The following is a 20,037-nucleotide window of genomic DNA, read 5'->3' as shown; positions in this document are numbered from 1 at the left end:
CAAAAAACAGATTTGAAGAGGATACTAGTTAGTTTTTGCATGTTTCTGAGCAGCACGGGACAGAGCATAAAGGTGACTAACTGACTGCCTAAGGTGGTGGAGGCCAGAGTCAACCTTTTGTTTCTGAAAGGAAGATGGTGGTAATTGGAGGCAAGCAGGAATGGGACATGAGGGGGAATGGGGGAACATGTAGGAAGGGAGGAGTTACTCCACTCTTTCAGGTGGCAAAATGTATGATGGATATAAAGCTGCCAAACCTTCTGAGAAAACTGTCAAATGAAAAAAAAATATTTCTGTTTGTTTCTAAAAGATTTAATTAGTTGAACACACAAACATCTCAGAACTATTTTAAAAGAACTGCTTTACAGCAACATTACCAATTATTCCAAATGAACAAAGCCACCATACGGTTAAGCAGCGGTATTTCTTGTGTGTATGTATTATGATACCAGCACCTTAATATTAATCATATTCTGGTTTTCCCACAGAGTCTCTGATGTAGCCAATTCAAAGATTGAGAGTGATATAAATAACACTTAAAAGACATATGAAATTAATAATTTATTCCCATGTCATTGAACTATGATAGGGAAAGAAATTTTATAGTGTTTATCATCAGTATATCCAAATAGATTGAAAATATTAATGTTATATTTTCATGACTAATCCCAAAGCATTTCTTCATTTGGCAAATTGTCTGCACTTTCTTCTTGATTACACAACACTGACTGCTCCACTTGGATGATTTAAATGTTCACACAGACTTTTTTCATGATGCTTTTTTGGTCAGATGGATGTTTCATTTAGAAATGTGTTCAACTTTGCTGCCATTGGATCGATGTCTTGTAATACCAACGTATGGCTTATGTATTTGACTACCTTTGCTACTCCCTTGCTACTTAATAAATAGCATTTGATGTTTTGTAAGTGGGCTCTAAACTTTTTTATGACAACTGTTATAACTGGTCTGAAAAATCCTACATTATTTTCCTTTTGTCAGCTGCTCTGTTAAGTGAGGTGAGGAAAGCTATACATCTCAGATAAATGATTCCTCACTTAACTTGTTTTTCCAATGTCTCCTTTCTTCCCTGCAAATATGACAAAGATAACATCTGAAGCCATGGTGGTGTAGCATGAGAATGATGTTTGGTTTTGTGTTGCTTTGTTAAGACATGACAATCCCCTCATGTGCTGCTGTTACTCCATTTTTATGACCAAGTTATTAACAGTGTTCATCACTTAAGCAGCCTTTCTAACTATATTAAAAGGCCTACTAATACATTGCTCATTAAGAAAGGGATTGCCTCCTGCACCTTTATGACTTAGACGAACCTATTTTTAATTGACACTTTCCCTGAAACAGTCATGTCCTTGGGAAACTTCTGGCTTTTCTACAATCATGCATCCTTAAATCCTCTGTCCTCTGTATTACTACATGCTTATTCAGAATAGTGTGACCAAAAAGCAGTCTCTTTTTCTTGATCATTGCTGACATTAGTGTGCTTTCACTTTTGTTTTGGAGATATCTAATACTACAAGAGTGCAGGATCATGTTGCTTTACTTAGAAACGAAGAAATCAGCTAGTATTCAATTTAGAAGATTGACAGGTACAATAGTAGTTTGATTCCAGTGCCACACTTAAATGTGTATTTGCCTCACTGGTAGTATAGAATAACAAATTTCTTCGAAATGCCCTGCATGAATGATCCTAAACTGCTATACAGCATCAACAAGAAGAGACTGCACATTCAGATCAGCTAGAGATCTGTACGCTGGCCTTTCCGAGTGCTGCTGCTTTGCACATGTAAGAGCAACATTTCCATTTCCTGCATTTGTGATAATTGCTGTAAAGGTCAGTCAGATCCTGGCTGTCTTATTATAATGACATGTCTAGTTTCTTTTCAGGAGTTCCTGATGAGGTGGTTGGATTTTGTTCATGTCACTTTAAGCACTCTTTTATACAAGAAATTCTCTTACCTGGAACAAACCACCAATAACTGCAAAAAAAATGCACCCTTTGTCATACAAAAGAAGTCTCTTACTCTTTCCTTTCTACAATTTTCTTTTATATAAAAGGAGTTCATAGTACAGATCACAGGAATAATTGTACCACAGCTTACATTAAAGAGTTTTAAACTTGAGAATATAGAAAACAGTAGAGGCTGTGAAAACGAAGTATCATTTACTATCATTTATACACATCAGTTGATTAAAAATCTTAAACATTTAATGATATATTTGCATCCGACAAGTTTTCATTTTCAGCTAATAATGTCGCAATAACTTTGGAAGTAGAATTTTGTCTATGAGGCAATGGGAAATGGAAATGTTGGCATTTACTCCTAGCAAAAATTAACCTTAATACAGGTAGGCCTGTGGCATACTAATCATCATCCGATGTTTTAATTTCCTTAATGACAGCTTTCAGTTGTTTTTCATATCTATCAAGAGAATTTCAGGATTAAAGAAGATATTTTATACATACAACATATAAAAATGTTGAAATGTGTCTCCTTAAGTTAATTTTTTTCTACATCCAGCAGTTTAAAAATATTTATATTTTTCCTAGTTACAGAAGTTCTTTTTTTACATTTTGTCAGGACAAGTGAGTTGCGCTCCTTATCTTCCTAGAGGATGAGGAAGATGGGGGATAGACTTTCAAAGCTTCAATATTATTAAGTGACAAAGTTTTATTATCTACAAAGTCCTAGTTGGTTTCTACTTTCTATATGTGGAGATGCATTGTATGATATACTTTAAAAACTGAAACAATTGATCTTATATTGGCTGGAAATGCTTACATGATGCCTTAATTGAAAAATAAGATATATAAAAAAGTAGTTGACAAATACTCCAGTCATAATATATTTCCTAATATTAAAAATTTATCATAGTAAAGAAGAAAAACATGGAAATTAATTTCATTTACTATATCCACTACCTCTAAAGTACTGGGTGTTACACCTTGATTAAAAATAAAATACTCTTAACTTCATGCAAATATTTTTCTAGGGAGAAACAAAATGAACACATTTAAGTGTGACAAAAGGTCAGCTATGGATTCTTCTTAGAAGTAAAACTGTGCCAAAAGAAAATCAGCACAGTAGATGTAAATGAAGCAGGACTCTTAGGAAACTATTTATGGTTATACCTGTAAATGCTCATTCTTGCAGTTCCTTAAAAACTGATTAATTTGATGATGCCCATTTCTACCTTATGTCAAAAGAACTGGAGGTATTACAGAAATCAAACATTGATTCTTTTAAGATTAAACCTCACATTAAGTTAATTTTCACAAGTTACTCTATTACAAAGAATTCAATGAACTAATTAAAAAATACCAACATTGAAGTGTATTAAAGCCAAAGGCAAATAATATTTTAACCACAGATTTTTTATTTATATACAGTTCAGTCATATCAGTTTGTGCAAGTTGATACATAAGCCTGACAGAAAAATACATGATAGTTTGAGGCTTTTGAGCTTCCCTTAAGCCATCTTTAAAATAAACCTTATTTGTCCTATGGTTTACACCTTAGAACTGTACTCACCCTGTCTAAGATAATATCAAGACATGTTAATCTTGGTTTTTAATTCTTTACCATCATAACTAATTTTATCTCGGAAAACATAATTTCAGTATATCAAAACTTGCAATTGCTCATTGTACCTTTTTCTTTCTGTAACTTTTCCTGCCCTGCGGTCAGTGTTCTCTAGTTGCTTTCACTTCCATGTAAACCTTATGTCCAAGAAGAAGAGTAATTCCTTGGCTACTACAGACTACAGTCACTTCTTTTGTACTTTCTAACTGATGAACACAAAGTAGAAACATTAGGAGGGGAACACTGTCAACTCCCAGTACCCAGCTCAGATCCAGGTAACTGGGAGGAGGTGAGCAGAAGCACTCCTCAGCTGTTGCCCCACTTTTGCTTTTGCAGTGTTACATCTTACAAAACACTTCATCTTAAAACCTCCCATGACGAATGGTTACTTCACCCTTCCAAATCGTTTCAGATTAAAAGTTCAACAGATATCAGTGCTTTTGGGAGATTAAACTATGGTTTTTTTCAAGGTTCTTGGCAGCCCAGTCTGGATTTTAGATAACTATTACTGAGTTTAACAAGCACATTTTACTGTCTTCCAATAGCAAAGTGATAAAAGATTACAGGATAAATGGAAGGGCATGAGACAGAGTGATAGTAGGACTGATGGAGGAGAATGGTTTTGGGTCAACCTGCTATAGACTTCAGACATCAAACCAAGTTGAGTCTAAAACATGTATCTCCCTTCTATCACTCTACATATACAGATATATGATAATGAAGAAGGATTATTCTATACAGTCATATGATGTTGTAAAAATTTGACGGCTCTTACAAAAATCCTTGGATTTCACTCAGCCTCCAGAACAAAAAAAACCCCAAACAAATCATACATGCTTCCTATATGCAGATACCTACATGACAGAGTACTTTCAAAGAGATTATATGAAAATTTCAGCACATGGTTAATATATACTATCTACCTTGATTTCTACTGAAACAATTATTTTCCTCAAAAAAAGAAGAAAACTTAAACCTGGGGTTTTTTTAAATTATTTTTTATAAGTAGTTTATAATTACAGAGAGGTGCAAAAATCCAGCAGCCCCTCTAGTGCCTTTCAGCTCACAATGCACTCACAGCATAGTAATTTTCAGATAACTAATATATACAATGTATGATAAAGCTGACCTAAATCTATAAAATTCCGAGAATAGATTGATGCTTTTCTATTCAACACTACACTGGCTGGCTACTGAGAAATATAATGTAAACCAAACATCATCTCCATGGTAATATGTGGGTCAACTGTAATGAATATGAAGCTAATTGCTATATTTTCATGGATTATAATAAAAATAATGACCTGCAAGTCAGGATTTCCCTCGCTGGCAATAATAATTTCAGTATAAGAGCTTCTGGCTAACAATAAACTGCTAGGCACATTTCCCTAGTGAATGAGTTCTACTTAATTAAACTTCATCGAGGAAGGTGCTACATATTTACCAACTAAAACCGAAAGAAAGCCACAAAAGGAAAAGAAGGCCAACTTACAAAGTGGGGATATATCTGTGTTGACATTTCCTCCTTTGGGATTCACCTTCTGAGCTTGACTTGCAGGAACAGGCTTATATGATTGACCTGTGGCTCTGTACATGGCTTGAACCCAGAGTATTCTGTCCTGCTCATCGTCACTGGCAAATATCACGGTATCGCCTTCTTTAACAGCATTGAAAAACATTCGACCACCCTGAAGACCTGGAGAGGGAAACAGGAAGGTAATCTGAAGAAATACAAGTTACTTTTAACTCACCGTCAGTGTTTATTACATTTTTGTTTTCCTCTATGTGTGTACGGGGTGGGGCATGGGCATTAGAACACTTTGTAGGTATTTATGACCTAGAAATATGATAAAATAAGGATCAAATTCATGTAAATAACATATAGTAGAATAAATATAGAAATCACAGGAGAAAATATTTCCATAATTCCATTTCCAATTAAATTCCAATTAATTTCTTATTTTCTCTTTTTTATATGCTATTTTGCATTTCGCTAACATATCCTCCTTCTCAGCATCATTTTCTTAGCTAGAAATTCCCATCAACTTTATCTCGCCTGAAGAGAGGCAGCTCCATACCTCTTATGAGTGTTGCTGATCCTTCCTTGGCCCCTTTTTCTCATTTGAGTGTTTTGTTCTGAGAGTGAGTGCATAACTAGAACAGCACACAACAGCCAACATGGCTGTGCCAGGATTTTTTTTATGACGACATTGTTTTGGCTTTCCAAACATTTTCTGAGCATTGTTTGCCTTCTCAATTGTTCTAAACATTGAGCCAACATTTCCAAACATCAGTCTTCAATATCTTACAAGTCTCTTAAATTCATGACCCTCCACTGCCTATGTAGAGTAGAATTGTTTCTCACTACATGTGTAACTTTGATTTCCCTCTGCCATTTTAATACTAACTTCTGCAGATTTTTCTGATATCTTCAATTTTTTTTTGATTACTCTGAGTAATTTGTCTTTAGCAAGCACTGCCATCATTGACCTTCTTTTCTAAATCATCTATGAATACACTTCAAAGTACACTGCCACGTGCCTCCACCATCAAAAACAGAGAGAAAAGGGAAAGATTGACTAGAATTCATAATTTTTCCCTTGTACCATATACGGTCTTACAACGTTTCAGACAACCTTAGGGTAAGTTTATTGCTCAATCTTTTTACAGCAAGCTTCTTTGTAAAAGCATGATTTTTCACACCATAAAATCCTAGTGGAATAATTGCCAAAGAACCTTGGGCTTTTTGCTGCTATATTAAAACGAGCAAATTGAATCAGCTGTTTTACACAAACATATTGTACTTCAAAATCAAGAGAAGTACCTGTGTGAGGAGCTGTATAATCCACAGTGTATCCTTCGAGTTGCATCAGTTCCTGAGGCTCAGATTTCTTTTCTCTGTAACTGCACATGGCAAACGTGTATTGGCTAACCTGAATAAGAAAGGACTTCTTAATTGCTGAATTCCATTCCAGAATTGTGTAGCCAGTGTGCCATGGTTTAAATTAGCTTTCGGTTGTGCTGAAGAAATAAACCCCATTTTTTTCCCCAGAAACATTTACAGTGAAAAACTTTGCATTTTTTCCCCTTCCTGATAAAAGGAAGGGGAAAAAAAAAAAAAAGCAAGCCATAAACACATCTTTCTGCAGTTTCCTGAAATACAATGTATTTTGGGCTGTTGCTTTACAAAAAATTTAAAGGAAGCAAAATTAGGTTCTGGTAGGGAAAATGCTTGGTGCTGTGGTACTGACCAAACTGCTCAGTTTACTTTGAAAGAAAAAAAACCTCCTGTATTCTAAAAACCTGGAAAAAAAGGACTTTTATGTATAAAAGTACTGTTCGCAGATGGAATGCGATGATTATCATGCAGCTGGAAAGATGAACACATAATCTGGCCCATTTAATTAAAGATGGTAAGTACCAGAACCTTCAGTTTGATTTTATTGTCTAATTTCCGCATCTTTCGCACCTGTGTTGACATCCATCTCCAGGTTACTTGGCTCACTGGATATAGTACTGTGTAGGCCAAGCAGCTTGCAGCTGGCATGAACATCAGTTACTTCTCATCAAGTACAGGTATTACAAAAAATGATAAAGCAATGAGAAGAGAATCTGTCACCACATGGTTTAAGACTCCCTAGCCAGAACAGAATGCAATAAGGATTGCTGAGGAAAAATCGACTGGAAAGATAAAGAAAGGAATGCAACAGCTTGGAGAGGAAAAGCAAACACTTACACAAAACGGAGATGTTCCCAGCCTTAAATGAAAAGCTGGAAAGACTACAACAGGTGACCGGAAGGAAGAGCCTGTGAATCTGTGAACACTAGAAACTTAAGGCAACTGAATTTACATGGGCCTCTGAAACTCTCATCTCCAAGGACTGTAGGATACCTGGCCAACAGACTTGTTTTGAACTATAATATCATTTCTTATATTCATAAAATTAGGCAAAGATCTAAGGATAGGCAAGGAGCTTGCCTGATAGATGATGGACTGTCTTTCTCTCAGTTGCTGACTGCTCAGTTAGCTGTTACCTAGATTCATTGCTTTGCCTACAGCTTCAGGAATGATCCTTTTTGAAGTAAAATTCTGATAGCTGATTTCAGTTTAATTCATGTATTTGCTGGTGCTGTAGCTGTACACCACTTCACCTCCAAGTCCAGTGACTTCAGCTGCTACTGACGAAAGATTTTTGACTCTCTGTAAAAGATGGACACTTTTGGAAAATAAGGACGGAAGGTGTGATTATTATCTGCATAAAGATCTAAAAATATTTAATTGTTTTAAGTATTTTTTTTAAAAAAAAACAGGATTATGCAGTGCAATGTGTGCAGTGTAAAGTGATTGAACACCCTCTGCCACAGTGCGTACAAGCATAAGGAACAAGTCCAACAGCTCTCTCTGCAAAATTGCCATCAGGCCTCAAATGCTGAACCCATGTCTCCAGAACCACAGCAGAAGTTTACAGGTGACAGAAATTAAACGTAGGCATTCCAGTATAATTAATACATTAGTTAAGCAAAGGCAGTTTTATAGGAGAAAAGAATTTGAGAGACACTGTCAGGCAACTAAAACAGAGTGCCAGCTTTCCACATAAAATTTACTACATTCACTTCAGCGGGCTGTAAGAAGGAGAGAGCTAAACATAAATAAACGCCAAAACCAATACAGACTGTCACCTTCAGTATTCAGACTTTCAGGCTAGGGGGGACTATTACAACCAGCCAGCCTGCCCTCCAGCACAACACACATGACAATATCAGCTCACTGTGCATTGAGCCCATAGTTTTGCCGTTGTTTATAGTATTTATTTTAGCAAATGGCTGTATTTTGGTTTAAAGATTTGAAGCTACCCCTGGGCTGGCAGGGGGGGATGTGGGCCTGCCAGTGGGGCCGGCAGGGCTGAGGGGAGCTGCAGACCAGCCCTGTCATGGCGACACTGGGGCAGGGATGATGGGCCCAGCAGGCTGAAACGGGGTCCTGGGCTGTGGGCAGGGTGAGGAGGGCCTGCAGGGGCCGAGCGGGGACAGTCAGGGCCAGTGGGTCCTGATATAAGAATTATTTACTTTTAAAAAGAGAGGGAAAGCCAAAAAAGTAAATATCTATAGTGAAAATCAAGAAAGATACGTGGAAAACAGAGGATGTTTGTTAAATCTTTACAGTTAATAAAATATGGCCTTGGGAAAGAGAACAGAAACCGTAAATAGGTGAAGCTGGGGCAAAAGAAGCTAAGCTCAAGGAGAACCAAAAGGTTAATGAGACTAAACAGAAAATTACTGGAACTACGTGTGAACTATTGCGATTAGCATACTAAAAGATCCACCCTAGAGCAGGGGCTAACAAAGCCCCCTTCCCCACAGAACATGCTGGTGAAAAAAAAACCTCACCGTACCTTTAAAAAAAAAAAAAGAACACTGCAGCTTTAAATGGGGATGAGACTTGTAAGAACCAGTGAGATTTAAGCGTGACTACGGAGTGTATAAAAAAGCTGTGCTGTGCCTTAGGAGGTGGCTAGCTGCTCACCTGGCACCCCCCAGATAGGGGGTAACAGGGCCCTGGGGGCCGACACAAGGCTCAGCCCCTGTGCCATGTCTTCTGCTCCAGGCTCAGCAGCAGTATCACCTCTCTTACTGCTTGGTAGTCCCCTCTTTACATTCCCAAAAAACCTATTTGCCCTCACACACAAGCACAGTCACAAGTTGGTTAGTCACACGCCACTAAATCCTTTGCAATTAGAATCGTATCTCATGGAAGCTCCCTCCTCTCCTCTTCTTGTGAACTGAACCTTGCACAGTTAATTTTTGATACCGCAGTAGAAACATTTTTTAAGTTATTCTATTTTGTCAAATAAAACAACATGGCAAGCACCCACATGTCAACAACTCCATATAACCACACTGTACGGGCAAACTAAGCCATCAAAAAGGAAGCTAGCAGACACTGATCGTGGAAATGCATACGATGCCCATTTATTTTTTCAGATTTCTTCAACCACTGAGTGTTTTTGAAGATAAGCTTGTGGAAGATCTGGGCTATGTGTCTTTGTTCATTTGTAACCTCACCTCTATGACATTATAATGCTGTTGATGTTACTTTTTCAAATGTATTTCAAATGCATACTCTTATTTTAAAGGAACAGTTTATTAAAAGATATTAATTTCACAATCACTCTTATACTTCATCTTTTTATTGAAAATGAGACATTTTAAAGTCTCTCCCACAAAGAAACAAATAGGAAAACTCCATAAAATTTTGTTGGGGGAAAAAAAGTCTCAAGAAAATAAAGAAATACAGAATTTGCCTCATTTGTTTACACTTGTGATCTCTTAAAAGCTTTTCCTTATGGTTATCAGTGGCTGCTATCAGTTATTATAGAGAGAACCACCAGCACAATCTGAAATGACACTTTTTAATACAGATCTATGACCAGGTTGAAGTGTATTGTTAGTAGTTAATGGACCTGTAGGTAGTTTTTCCTTAGAATTCAGCAAATTAGCTTCAATACTTCACAGAATAACTTGTACTCAAAAGTCAGGACTATGTACCACACATTCTCAAACAAAAAGAGAATCAAACCACCTTTTCAACAAGTAATTATTGACAGAAGACAAGCCAATCCTCTTCCTACAACTGCATCGACTTGAATTTCATAATTTTCCGGAGGTCCAAACACCTGACTACCAGCTGTTCTACCTACTTTGTAACAAAGTGGAAAAACAAGAATCTGTGCATGCATGACAGACAGATAGGCACAGAAACGTGGACATGACTTATGAGCAGTGTCACTAGGGGAAGTCCCCATGGAGCAGAAAGACCCTGTTTAATGTGCTGGGAGGAACTGTTACTGCAAACCTGGAGGCTGACAGTGGTCCCTTCTATAGGGCATCACTGGGCAGCCCACTTTAGGAGCTCAACAGCAAGAATTAGCCTGTGTGGTTGGTGTGTTTAGAAAAAAAAAAATCCATGAAACAAATGACTGGCTTTCAAAACAGTAGAACAGATGATATTAAAATGACAGAAGTGAATATGCATTCCGATTACTGGAGGAAGATATTATCAGACAGTAAATGAAGTAAAACACAGCATGTCCAGCTGAGGCTTTTTACCTAACATGTTAAATCCCTGTCTTTTTCCAGTTTGAAATTAATAACCTTTTAGAGATGTGACCGGATTGTAAAAGGAAGAAAAGGGAATAAAATGAAAAGGTTAAAATCTCCAGACTCTGTAACCTTCCTATAATATTGAGCTGTTCTTTCAGAAAGCACAAACAACTTCTAATATGTGTAACAATAATGAAGGTACACATTCCTCACATCACACTCCTGAAAAATCAACATGATTCATCTAATTTCACTCCTGAGTTAAATTTCCAAAATGTTTGTAAATCATACTGATAGCCTCTGTCTTAGAACTGAATTTCATGGCCTTCATGTTTTACTAATATAAGCTAAAAGCTAATTTATAGACAAAGACTCATCAATATGTCAATAGTATATCAATACAACAGATTGATATTAATTAATGAATGCTTATTTCACACATACTGACTTCAGTTTACTGCCAAGTTACGTACCAGAGCTGTCTGGACAGTAAATATTGATCTGACATGGTATTTTTTACAGAGTCTTATTGAATTGATAGCTGCTTTAAAATGAAATAGATGTCTAATTCCCATCACAGTCAGAAAACTCCTGTAACGTTCCCCTCCAGTATTGCAATTTCAGCACAGAAAGCAAAAGATAGTTAAAATTCATTTGGCTGGAATAAATTGTTCTCCCAGATGGCTCCATATCACACACAGAGAAAGATTATGTGTCTCTTAGATGTGCACTTTAAAACTCAGATGACACCTGTAGCTTAGAGGAAGAGAACAAAGTCTTTCCTTTAGTGTAATGGGGGTTGCAAAGTAGGAGTGCTGAAGAAAAGTATGGACAAGGGAACATCTAGGCTTTCTTTTTTTTTTTTTTTTCTCTCCAGCAACTTGAAGTAACTTTCCTTTCACATCCATGCCTTAATAGCTGTCCTGTATAGACATCTTCCCAAGCTTCACAAATCTTAATAAAATCAGAAAAAGGCCTCATCTCTTCATGGAGGACCTTGGTAAAATCAGAACTCAAATGAATTCAGTAAACTTTCCAGAAGATCCTGTTCAACCTTGTAACGATTACCCACTGATTATCAATACGCAAGCCAATTCCCACTGCAGCCAGGGAGAACACTGTATTGACATCAAGCTTGGCAAGAATAATATGCAAATACTCTCAGCTTTTAACTTTACTTATTAAAGACCCTGTTCAGGATTTTTTTACATCCTTACAATTTTCATCATTTAGGAGTAGGAGGAGACCGGGTGTGTGTGACCGACAGAGTGGTAGAGAAAGGAATCAGGCTTTCTGTAAAGTAGTTTTAGAAACCTTCATTCTTAAAAAAGCCTTGTTAACAGGCTGCATCCTTTGTATGATGTTTATGGAGACTCACACTAACAGTTTTCTGTCAACAAAACAGAGGACATAGAAGAATAGCATTCTCTGAATTGATGCAGAAGAATATAAAATTTGTAACTCCAATCTGAAGACAAGCACAAAGACAAAATAATTGCAAAAACTCACAGAAATCGTTCAGTTTTGACCACTCAGAATCTACTTTTCTATTCCTATTCTAATGTCATGTTAATGTCACCATTCACTAGGATGTGAAAATACAGTCCAAGGTCTGGACAAAAAGTTATGAAAAAAGTGCGGCACATTTTTGTGGCCAAGACGAAGTGCTACACTAGATTTTCTGTAACAAATACATAATTTTACTCAGTTTAATATTGCAAGGAAGAACAAGAAATAGCATTATGCAAAAAACATTTATGAAAAAGTTCTTAATAGTAACTATGCTTGCTTTAATTTTAAAGGCAGAAAATCTTTGCTGAGATAGAACAAATGAAACAGCAAGTACAATCCACTTTGTGAAATATAACTTTATTTTAAATTGAGTGCTGCTAGAAGGCTGTCAGCAGAACGTTTCAAGGTCACAACATTCCACACAGAAATGTCTAGGTTTCAGTTGAAACATTGCTTAGTGTAGGGACTCATTCATATATATGTAAAACTCATTGACATTTCTGTTTACTACATATGTTAAAAAAAAAAAAAAATACCCTGGATGTCTCTATGCTGTAAGAAGCTTGGAGTAGCGTTGCATGAAGATACTGATTTACTAATGGGGCCAGACACCATACATAAGAAAAATGATTTCACGGCAGACTACTAACCTGAACAAGAACAAAGTAGCGTTTTTTCCACCGCTTCCAAACCTTCTGTCCTAGAGCGTACAGATATCTGCAAAGGAAATAAAGTGAATGTTTTTTCCATTAATAAGAAGCATTTTATTAGGAGGACCCAATACAAAACAGTGTATTAATTTGCTCTACCTACTGAGCTGCTTCTTCACTATTGTCATATCTAAGAAGGTATTTTTTTCCTATTTACTCAGACAATAGAAATGCAAAGATATAGTCCTTTTCATTCAAAGTAAGACAAAAAGCAGAAACAAAAGACCTTGTTTGAGATGACTAATGTGGTTATCACTTCTATTTCACCAATTGCATCTGAAAATAGACAAAACAGCTTAAAGTAGAACACTTGACTACACAGAAATACTAAACGTTAGAAAAGTTAAACTCCCCAACACTTTTTTTTTCCATTTGGTTTCCATAGATTTGCTAGTATTTCTCTGTTTCTCTAGTCTGTGAGTCACAGTGGCAGTTTGGGAAAATGTTCAAAAAATGCCAGGAGACACACAAGATTAATTTTTCTTCAAGAGTAAATGGAATCTAACTTACCAAACAGAAACACCTCGCTATAAAGACTGTGAGATTACTAAAAACTCCTTGTCTCACATTGGCAGTTTCCAGGCTTTTAATCAGATGATTTAATCAGCAGTATCAACTACTGAGATGCAAAGCCACAGTTGTTGATACTCTTTGGCAGTAGAGAAAGCACCCCTCCTTTCCCAAGAAGTTGCAGCAAGTTTTATGGCATTATAATGACACTTTTTTTGCTGTCACTGTGGTCATGTGGCACTGTTCTTAACAAGGACAGCAAAAGGAAAAGGATGAGCTCTGGGATTATAAGCAAGAGGCTACGACTGGTAAGGACCTACTGCTTAAAACCTGACAGGAGAGCAAAATATTACCTATGTTACGTCCCTTCTGGCTGGCCAGCTTTTTTTATCAAGGCATCTAGTACAACTACGTGGGTCAAAGGCAGAACCAAGAGCCAAACTGTTCAGACCAGTGAATGCTGGCTTCACAGGCCACTCTTCAGAGGATGCTGGCATGTGTATTATGAAGTTGTTGCAATAACCAGAATCATAGATGGTTGGTTGGATGATAGATGGACAGGTGCCTCTGTGGTGAGAGGATAGGGTCTGCTGCCCTCTACTTTTTGATCGCTTCTGGGGGTTGTTGCCTGGTGGTTTTTAACTCAGTAAAAAAACCAGAGCAATGAACCAACATCTCGTGAAATTGGCAAGTAAGATACAGGCAAAACATTGTTTTCCACCTGTCCTTGGCATACACTCAGGCACATTCTTCGCCACTTTAGGTATTACAAAGGACAAATTTCTAACATAAATGTTCCACATAATGCATATTAACTACGGTGGTTTGTCAGATTACACAAGCAGCTCCGTCATTACTACGACACTGAACAGCTTGCCCTTCTTCAACTCCTGCTGCACCTGCGTTGAAACTCTGCCTCACTTGTTACTCTGCTTTTTATTCATATGAGAGTACAGAAAATCAGGTTTGTGTACACCATTACCAGTTGATGTAGCTTTCTTTCAATAGTCCAGATCCTGCCACACTCTTTTTAACTTCTTAATTCTGTGATTATCATAAATTCAATAAAGAGAAAGGAGTAAGTGTTATGTCAGAAAGGGTACCAAAAAGAGGCCTACTGGGGTTTATTTGAAAATTTATAATGTTTTGCAACTAAGGAAGCATTTATGTCACAGACTGATAGGTGGATATTCCCATATCCTCCCCGCCCCTCCCCCCCCCCCCGCCCCCCCCCAAATATGAACTGCTTTGCTCTTCATATATGATTCAGAAGAGCCAGGCACGTTACCCCATAACAGCATTTACTTTCCCCAAAGCGTACCACATTGCTGCTGCCCCCATTCATCTCTTTACTATTGCCATAGGGTGAAGGGGGGAATGACTGATGAATTTCACTCAGCCTTGAAGATTAATGACTGGGGGGAGAAAAGTAAAAGGGTCCACAGGTGGCCTTTGGGCTCTCTCAGTCCTAAACCTGTCCTGTTCTTCATGGTGGTTCTGCCAACACATCCCTCAGAACATCCTTTATGTATCTCTGATTTTAGCCGTCAGAGGACAACTGCCCCACGGACTGTGGAAATACGCAGTCCTCAAATGCTACAATGCAAAGATATCCTGCCATGTTTCCACCCTCTTGGCATGTCTTAAATGACTGTAAGAGAGCCATAGAATAACACAGCTCTTCTTACTTGAGAGTAATCCTGGTATCATCAGTGGCAGTGACTTTATGTTCTAACAGGAACACGGCAGAAAATGAGTAACCCAACCTTAGAAATGCCAGGTTTAATCAATTCTTTTTCATTATTAACTGCGCCTGGTATAGAAAGGTGCTTTTAAAATAAGAGATCTTAAAAGAACATTTGCTATCAGAGAAAGGGTCAGTTGCTTTTTAAATTACTTTTCAGGTAAGATATACCACATATGGTCCTGCAGTACAGGCAGAACTATCACAAGTTACAGTAAAGCCATAATTATAAAATAAGAAAGCATACAAAAAAGAAATTCAATAGTAACGTGCACTTCTTATTCCTCCTATAAATCACTTCCAACTATGGTGTTAAATAAGAGCTTCCTTAAGAAACAAAGGGGTGGAACATTAACTGCATAGCATTAAAATCCACTGGTCTTAGATAAGATTAGGTAACAAACAAAGTAGCATTCATGAGACAGAGCTCGGGTTTAGTATAGAAGTGCAAAGCCTTATGTGACTTGATTTTACAAATCACTAGAAACACACAGTTATAATGATGTTACTAATCCATCTTCCAACGCCACCTCTAATGGTTGCAGGTTTTTTCTAATGTAGAAAGTTTCAGCCGTTTACAAGGGACGTATCCTGTGCTCATCTTTAGTGTGCAAGCTCCTGAAAGATGAGGATATTAATTCTTACTCCAGAGTCTAACATTTATACCCAGGAGGAGACAAACATCTTAGACTTCCAGAGTCCTCTTTGAACATTTTGTTCCCCATTTATTTTCCATTGAAAAAAATAGGAAGCAAAGGACCTAAGAACACTGTTAAATTTGGACAATAATATCTAGGATTTGTAGAAACTGTCATTGACGTTTACAACAGAAAAAGTTTACAAAAGCGAGTTTCCAGATTTAAATGAACTTGAGTTTCACAGCTGGTGCAGAAAATTAAGCGGTTAACAGATTCAGAAGTGAACTAAGTCCCAGAGCTAAGCTGAAGAATATTTTATTTCTAAGATGGGGAATTGCACCATTTTTCACAGGTTTCAGGTAAATGTCAGTACCACAAACTATCCTCAGTACCACAAAGATCCTCAGTCACAAACTCGCAGAGCTGCAGCCTGCTATTTCTCTGCCCATATGTATATCTGTATTCACCTACAAGCCCCACTCACTCTTTCCATCCAAAAAAATGTGCAGAGATGCATAGCATTAAGTGTTCAGGCTATTTTAAACAAATACGCTCAGCAGCAACAATAAACAGTCATTCCTGCAAACACTGTACTTTTCTTTAGGTGAAGTATCCTGTGCGATAACAAAGAAGAAGCTGATATTCAGCAGTAGTCAATTCCATGTTTCTAAAAACTAACCTCACCCTTTACTACAATTCTTCTCATGTTAATTTGGATTCCAGAGTTGGGAAAATCTACAATAATTCTTGAATTATTACAGTTCAACCATGCACTGAGAAGGAAAATACTGAAATGGTTCCACTGTATCTGAGCACTTGGATAGTAATTACTTATTACTAAATAGATTTATTTTGACTTCTCTTTAAGACCATGTTTTGAGTGTGTTGAATGAGTAGACTGACAATAAGTCAGGAAAGATTGGTTTCTAATGTACATAGAAACATATAGACAGCAGACTTTAATTCTGTAAAAATATATGAATATAGTATGTATACATAACATCTGTATCTGTACATGTGCACATTAGAAAGCATATTTATAGTTAGTATGTATATGCTGGTTGCCTTCTTCAGTCTTTCTGTATTACTTAAATAATTTTCAGTAACATAAGACTAATACACCTGCTTTTACACAGCCCGTAGAAAACAGGAGCTTGATCAAACATATTGAGTCATTAAGTGCTACCCCAATGTAAAGATTTTCTAACACAGTTTTGTAACATGAAAACACAACCAAACGTACAAACCATGATCACTTTCCCGAGACTTTTGCTCTTAAAAACAGTTCTACAATTTTATTTTCTTTAACATAATTTAATTACTTTCTCTTTACTCACTCCCAAATTAAAAAGTAAAAATTTGATTTGTATGAAGTCACAGATTTACCTGATTATGCCTCACAATGCTTATAATATGATAGAAAAATAAACATTTAATATTTCAAATTCATTTTCCTGGAAAACAAATACAAATACTAGAATTTACATTTCCACTACAAAACACAGAAACACCTGGATAAAAATGTCATATATCATCTTGTTTCAGCCAGTATAATTTTCTCCTCCGGAAACAGAACAAACAAAATGAACAACCATTTTCTTTAAAAAGTCCAAGCATCACTATATTTTAAATACATAAAGGTTGAATATTTTTCAAAGTAAATTTCCTCGTGTTATAAAAATGCAAAACCTTATTGCTAAATATTATAGTTCATTTTCAATTATGTGATGGCACACACAGGAAAGGAGAGAGCGGCTTATTTGCTCTAAGTCCATGCTGCGAGAGTGCAGGGTTATATTTTTTGATGAAAAAATCAGCACTAATGAATAGCTGAAAAACATAATTGAGTGTGGAATACTGGAGCTATTCACTGCTGGAGAAATGAGAAAGGACTTACTACTTCTACAGAGATCATTTTTAGACCAGCCTTTTTATTCTAAGGAATGAAGCAATCTATCTACATCTTGAATGGTAAGTTCTCTACTTGTAAAAGGCTTCATTTATCACAAACAATGAAAAAAATATAGAAAGAAAAATCAATACGTGTAGCAGTTTAGTCCAGCAAAGGCCTTTCTTAAAGAGAAACCTCAGTCAAGGTTGAAAGAGCAATTAATGCAGTCTCAAAAATCTGGGCCACTCTGATAGAGTTCGGTTAACATGTGGCAGAAGTAATCATCCACTTGTGAAAATGATTTTCAGTTCATTCTCAAACACCTTTCAGACACTCATGATCCCATTTAACTGACAACAATACAGGCTATCTGTGGGCATCATTGCATTCGCTGTGAGAGCCAATGGAGACCAAATGCCCACAGGCACTTTCAGTCATCCCTGCTCGCTTGCATAAAAGGAATCTTCCTTGTACCGAATTCCTCCTTTTATTTAACCCCGCAAGATTAAGCCATTTTTTTGTCTTCAGTTGAGGATGAGAGAGAAAACTGATTCAAGACAACAATATGACCTGGGTCATAAGAAACCTAGCTGTAAACATTCTCGGATTCATTTTAGTACTTTCTGTGCTCTTGAGAAAGAGAACTAAATAAGCCTTCAACAGATGGAATGAAAAAAAGCAGCCTAAACTTCTACTGTAATTATACCTGCTAAGGATAACGAAACGTTGAAGAATGTCAAGTAATACAAACACCACAGCCATAGAAAACAGTTCCATTTATTCCAACGAGCAAGACACTCCTAATATGAACAGGAAAAATATGGGTGTCATTGTGCACCCCAACGTCCTGTCCCCCCCACCATCCACTCCCCCCCCAACAACTTTTCACTTACAGTATAAATGGTTATTGGTATGCTGGAAGATCAGATATCCCTAGATTCTTTAACAGTGATACCTTACTGCACTCCAGAGTGCTTCAACATTTGTGAATATGCATGCCAGTACTTACAGAACCTGTGAAGTAACTGGAATGGCAACTTGAGAATTATCAATCCAATTTATGTCATATCATGAAACCTATTTGGTATGTAAAGTGGGAGTGTTTGTCAAGACAGAAAAACGTCCTTTAGCCTTGAGAGAATTCCACGCAACAAAAGAATGAAATCCTTCAGATGCAACATAAATGTAGAAAGTACTCCGATTCTAATGTAATGTAATTGTCATGTAAACAGGTAATGCAGCACAACTGTGAAACGGCTGGTGCTGGGAAGCAGACACTGTCTCTCTGTGCTTTTTGATGCAGCTTTCTTTGGACTAGTCTAGTCTGACCCCATGGACCAAGGAGCTACCAGTGCAGCATATATGGGTATACCCCTGGAGCTCATCTCCCAGTTTAATTTCATCTAAAAAGATAAGTCTGTGAACATAAAGTGTTCCATGATGTGAAAGAAATCACAGTAAGCAGGAACAACTAAGAGATTGGTTTTAAATGTGAAAATCTGAATTTAAATGCTAATGCTGATGGAGTAGAACAAGTTTAAATCACACTGCTCTCCCCTGAGCATCCGGTTTGGCTGTGGAAACAGTTCTTTCTGTTGTCAGAACTGAAATCAACTCAGAAGCATCCTGAGCACCCAGAAGCATCCAGGCACCCAGCCTAGACATCTCTCCATGTCACTGGAAGCGCATGACACTGCAGCTAGATAGAAAAACTGATGACACTTTTTCCAGCCAGGCAGTGATATTATTTGTGATCCAGAAAGCCTAAATGGATGAGGACCTGTTAATATGAAAAATCTGCTTTAGTTTCTAGGTCATGTGCTGCCACTGATAGAATCAGTCAAAACACCCTGCTCACTGTTATACTGGTATAAAACAAATCTATGTACTAAGCTGCCAACTGACGCAACTCCAATTCTGGAGTCCTAGTGCTGAAAATGCCTACTTTTGGGAGGAGTGGTGGAGGCTAGCAAGAGCAGTGAACTCTTACAAGAATGATACATGCCTTTGGTTATCTTTGGCTGGTTCTGTATGTTTTTTCACTGTCCAGAAAGCTACTTTTGAATTGTTAGAACTTTAAAGAATACAGATCTCAGCAGAGCTAATTTTGTACTTTTTTTTGGTAATAAAACATATAAACAGAACAAGATTAATACATTTCTATCCTAAAGATTATCAGTTCTAAGTATTTTCATAACTTTTTTTTTCATCATCACTAGTAGGTACTTTAAAGTTCTTATGAAGTAGTGTAAAGAGGTACATCTGCTAGCAAAGGTATGAGGAAGTATGCTACACCTGGTATCCCTATTTGTGATTTAAAATAACACA

At 37.0% G+C, this 20,037-nt stretch overlaps 1 protein-coding gene across 1 annotated transcript in view; it reads right to left on the bottom strand.

The window, feature by feature from the left end:
• Positions 1–20,037, bottom strand: part of CADPS2 (calcium dependent secretion activator 2) — a 323,439-nt gene that overhangs the window by 112,032 nt on the left and 191,370 nt on the right. The window contains exons 9-11 of the mRNA XM_037389390.1: positions 12,867–12,933; positions 6,428–6,536; positions 5,096–5,299 (exon numbers count right to left, since the gene is read on the bottom strand). Coding sequence (XP_037245287.1) covers positions 5,096–5,299; positions 6,428–6,536; positions 12,867–12,933 — 380 coding nt within the window. The remainder of the gene's footprint in view (positions 1–5,095; positions 5,300–6,427; positions 6,537–12,866; positions 12,934–20,037) is intronic.

This window comes from Falco rusticolus, chromosome 5 (genome assembly GCF_015220075.1).
Source record: "Falco rusticolus isolate bFalRus1 chromosome 5, bFalRus1.pri, whole genome shotgun sequence".
In the NCBI taxonomy this organism is placed as follows: Eukaryota; Metazoa; Chordata; class Aves; order Falconiformes; family Falconidae; genus Falco; species Falco rusticolus.
Note: the sequence above shows the minus strand (reverse complement) of the source record. Positions and strands in the feature narration are given on the sequence as shown.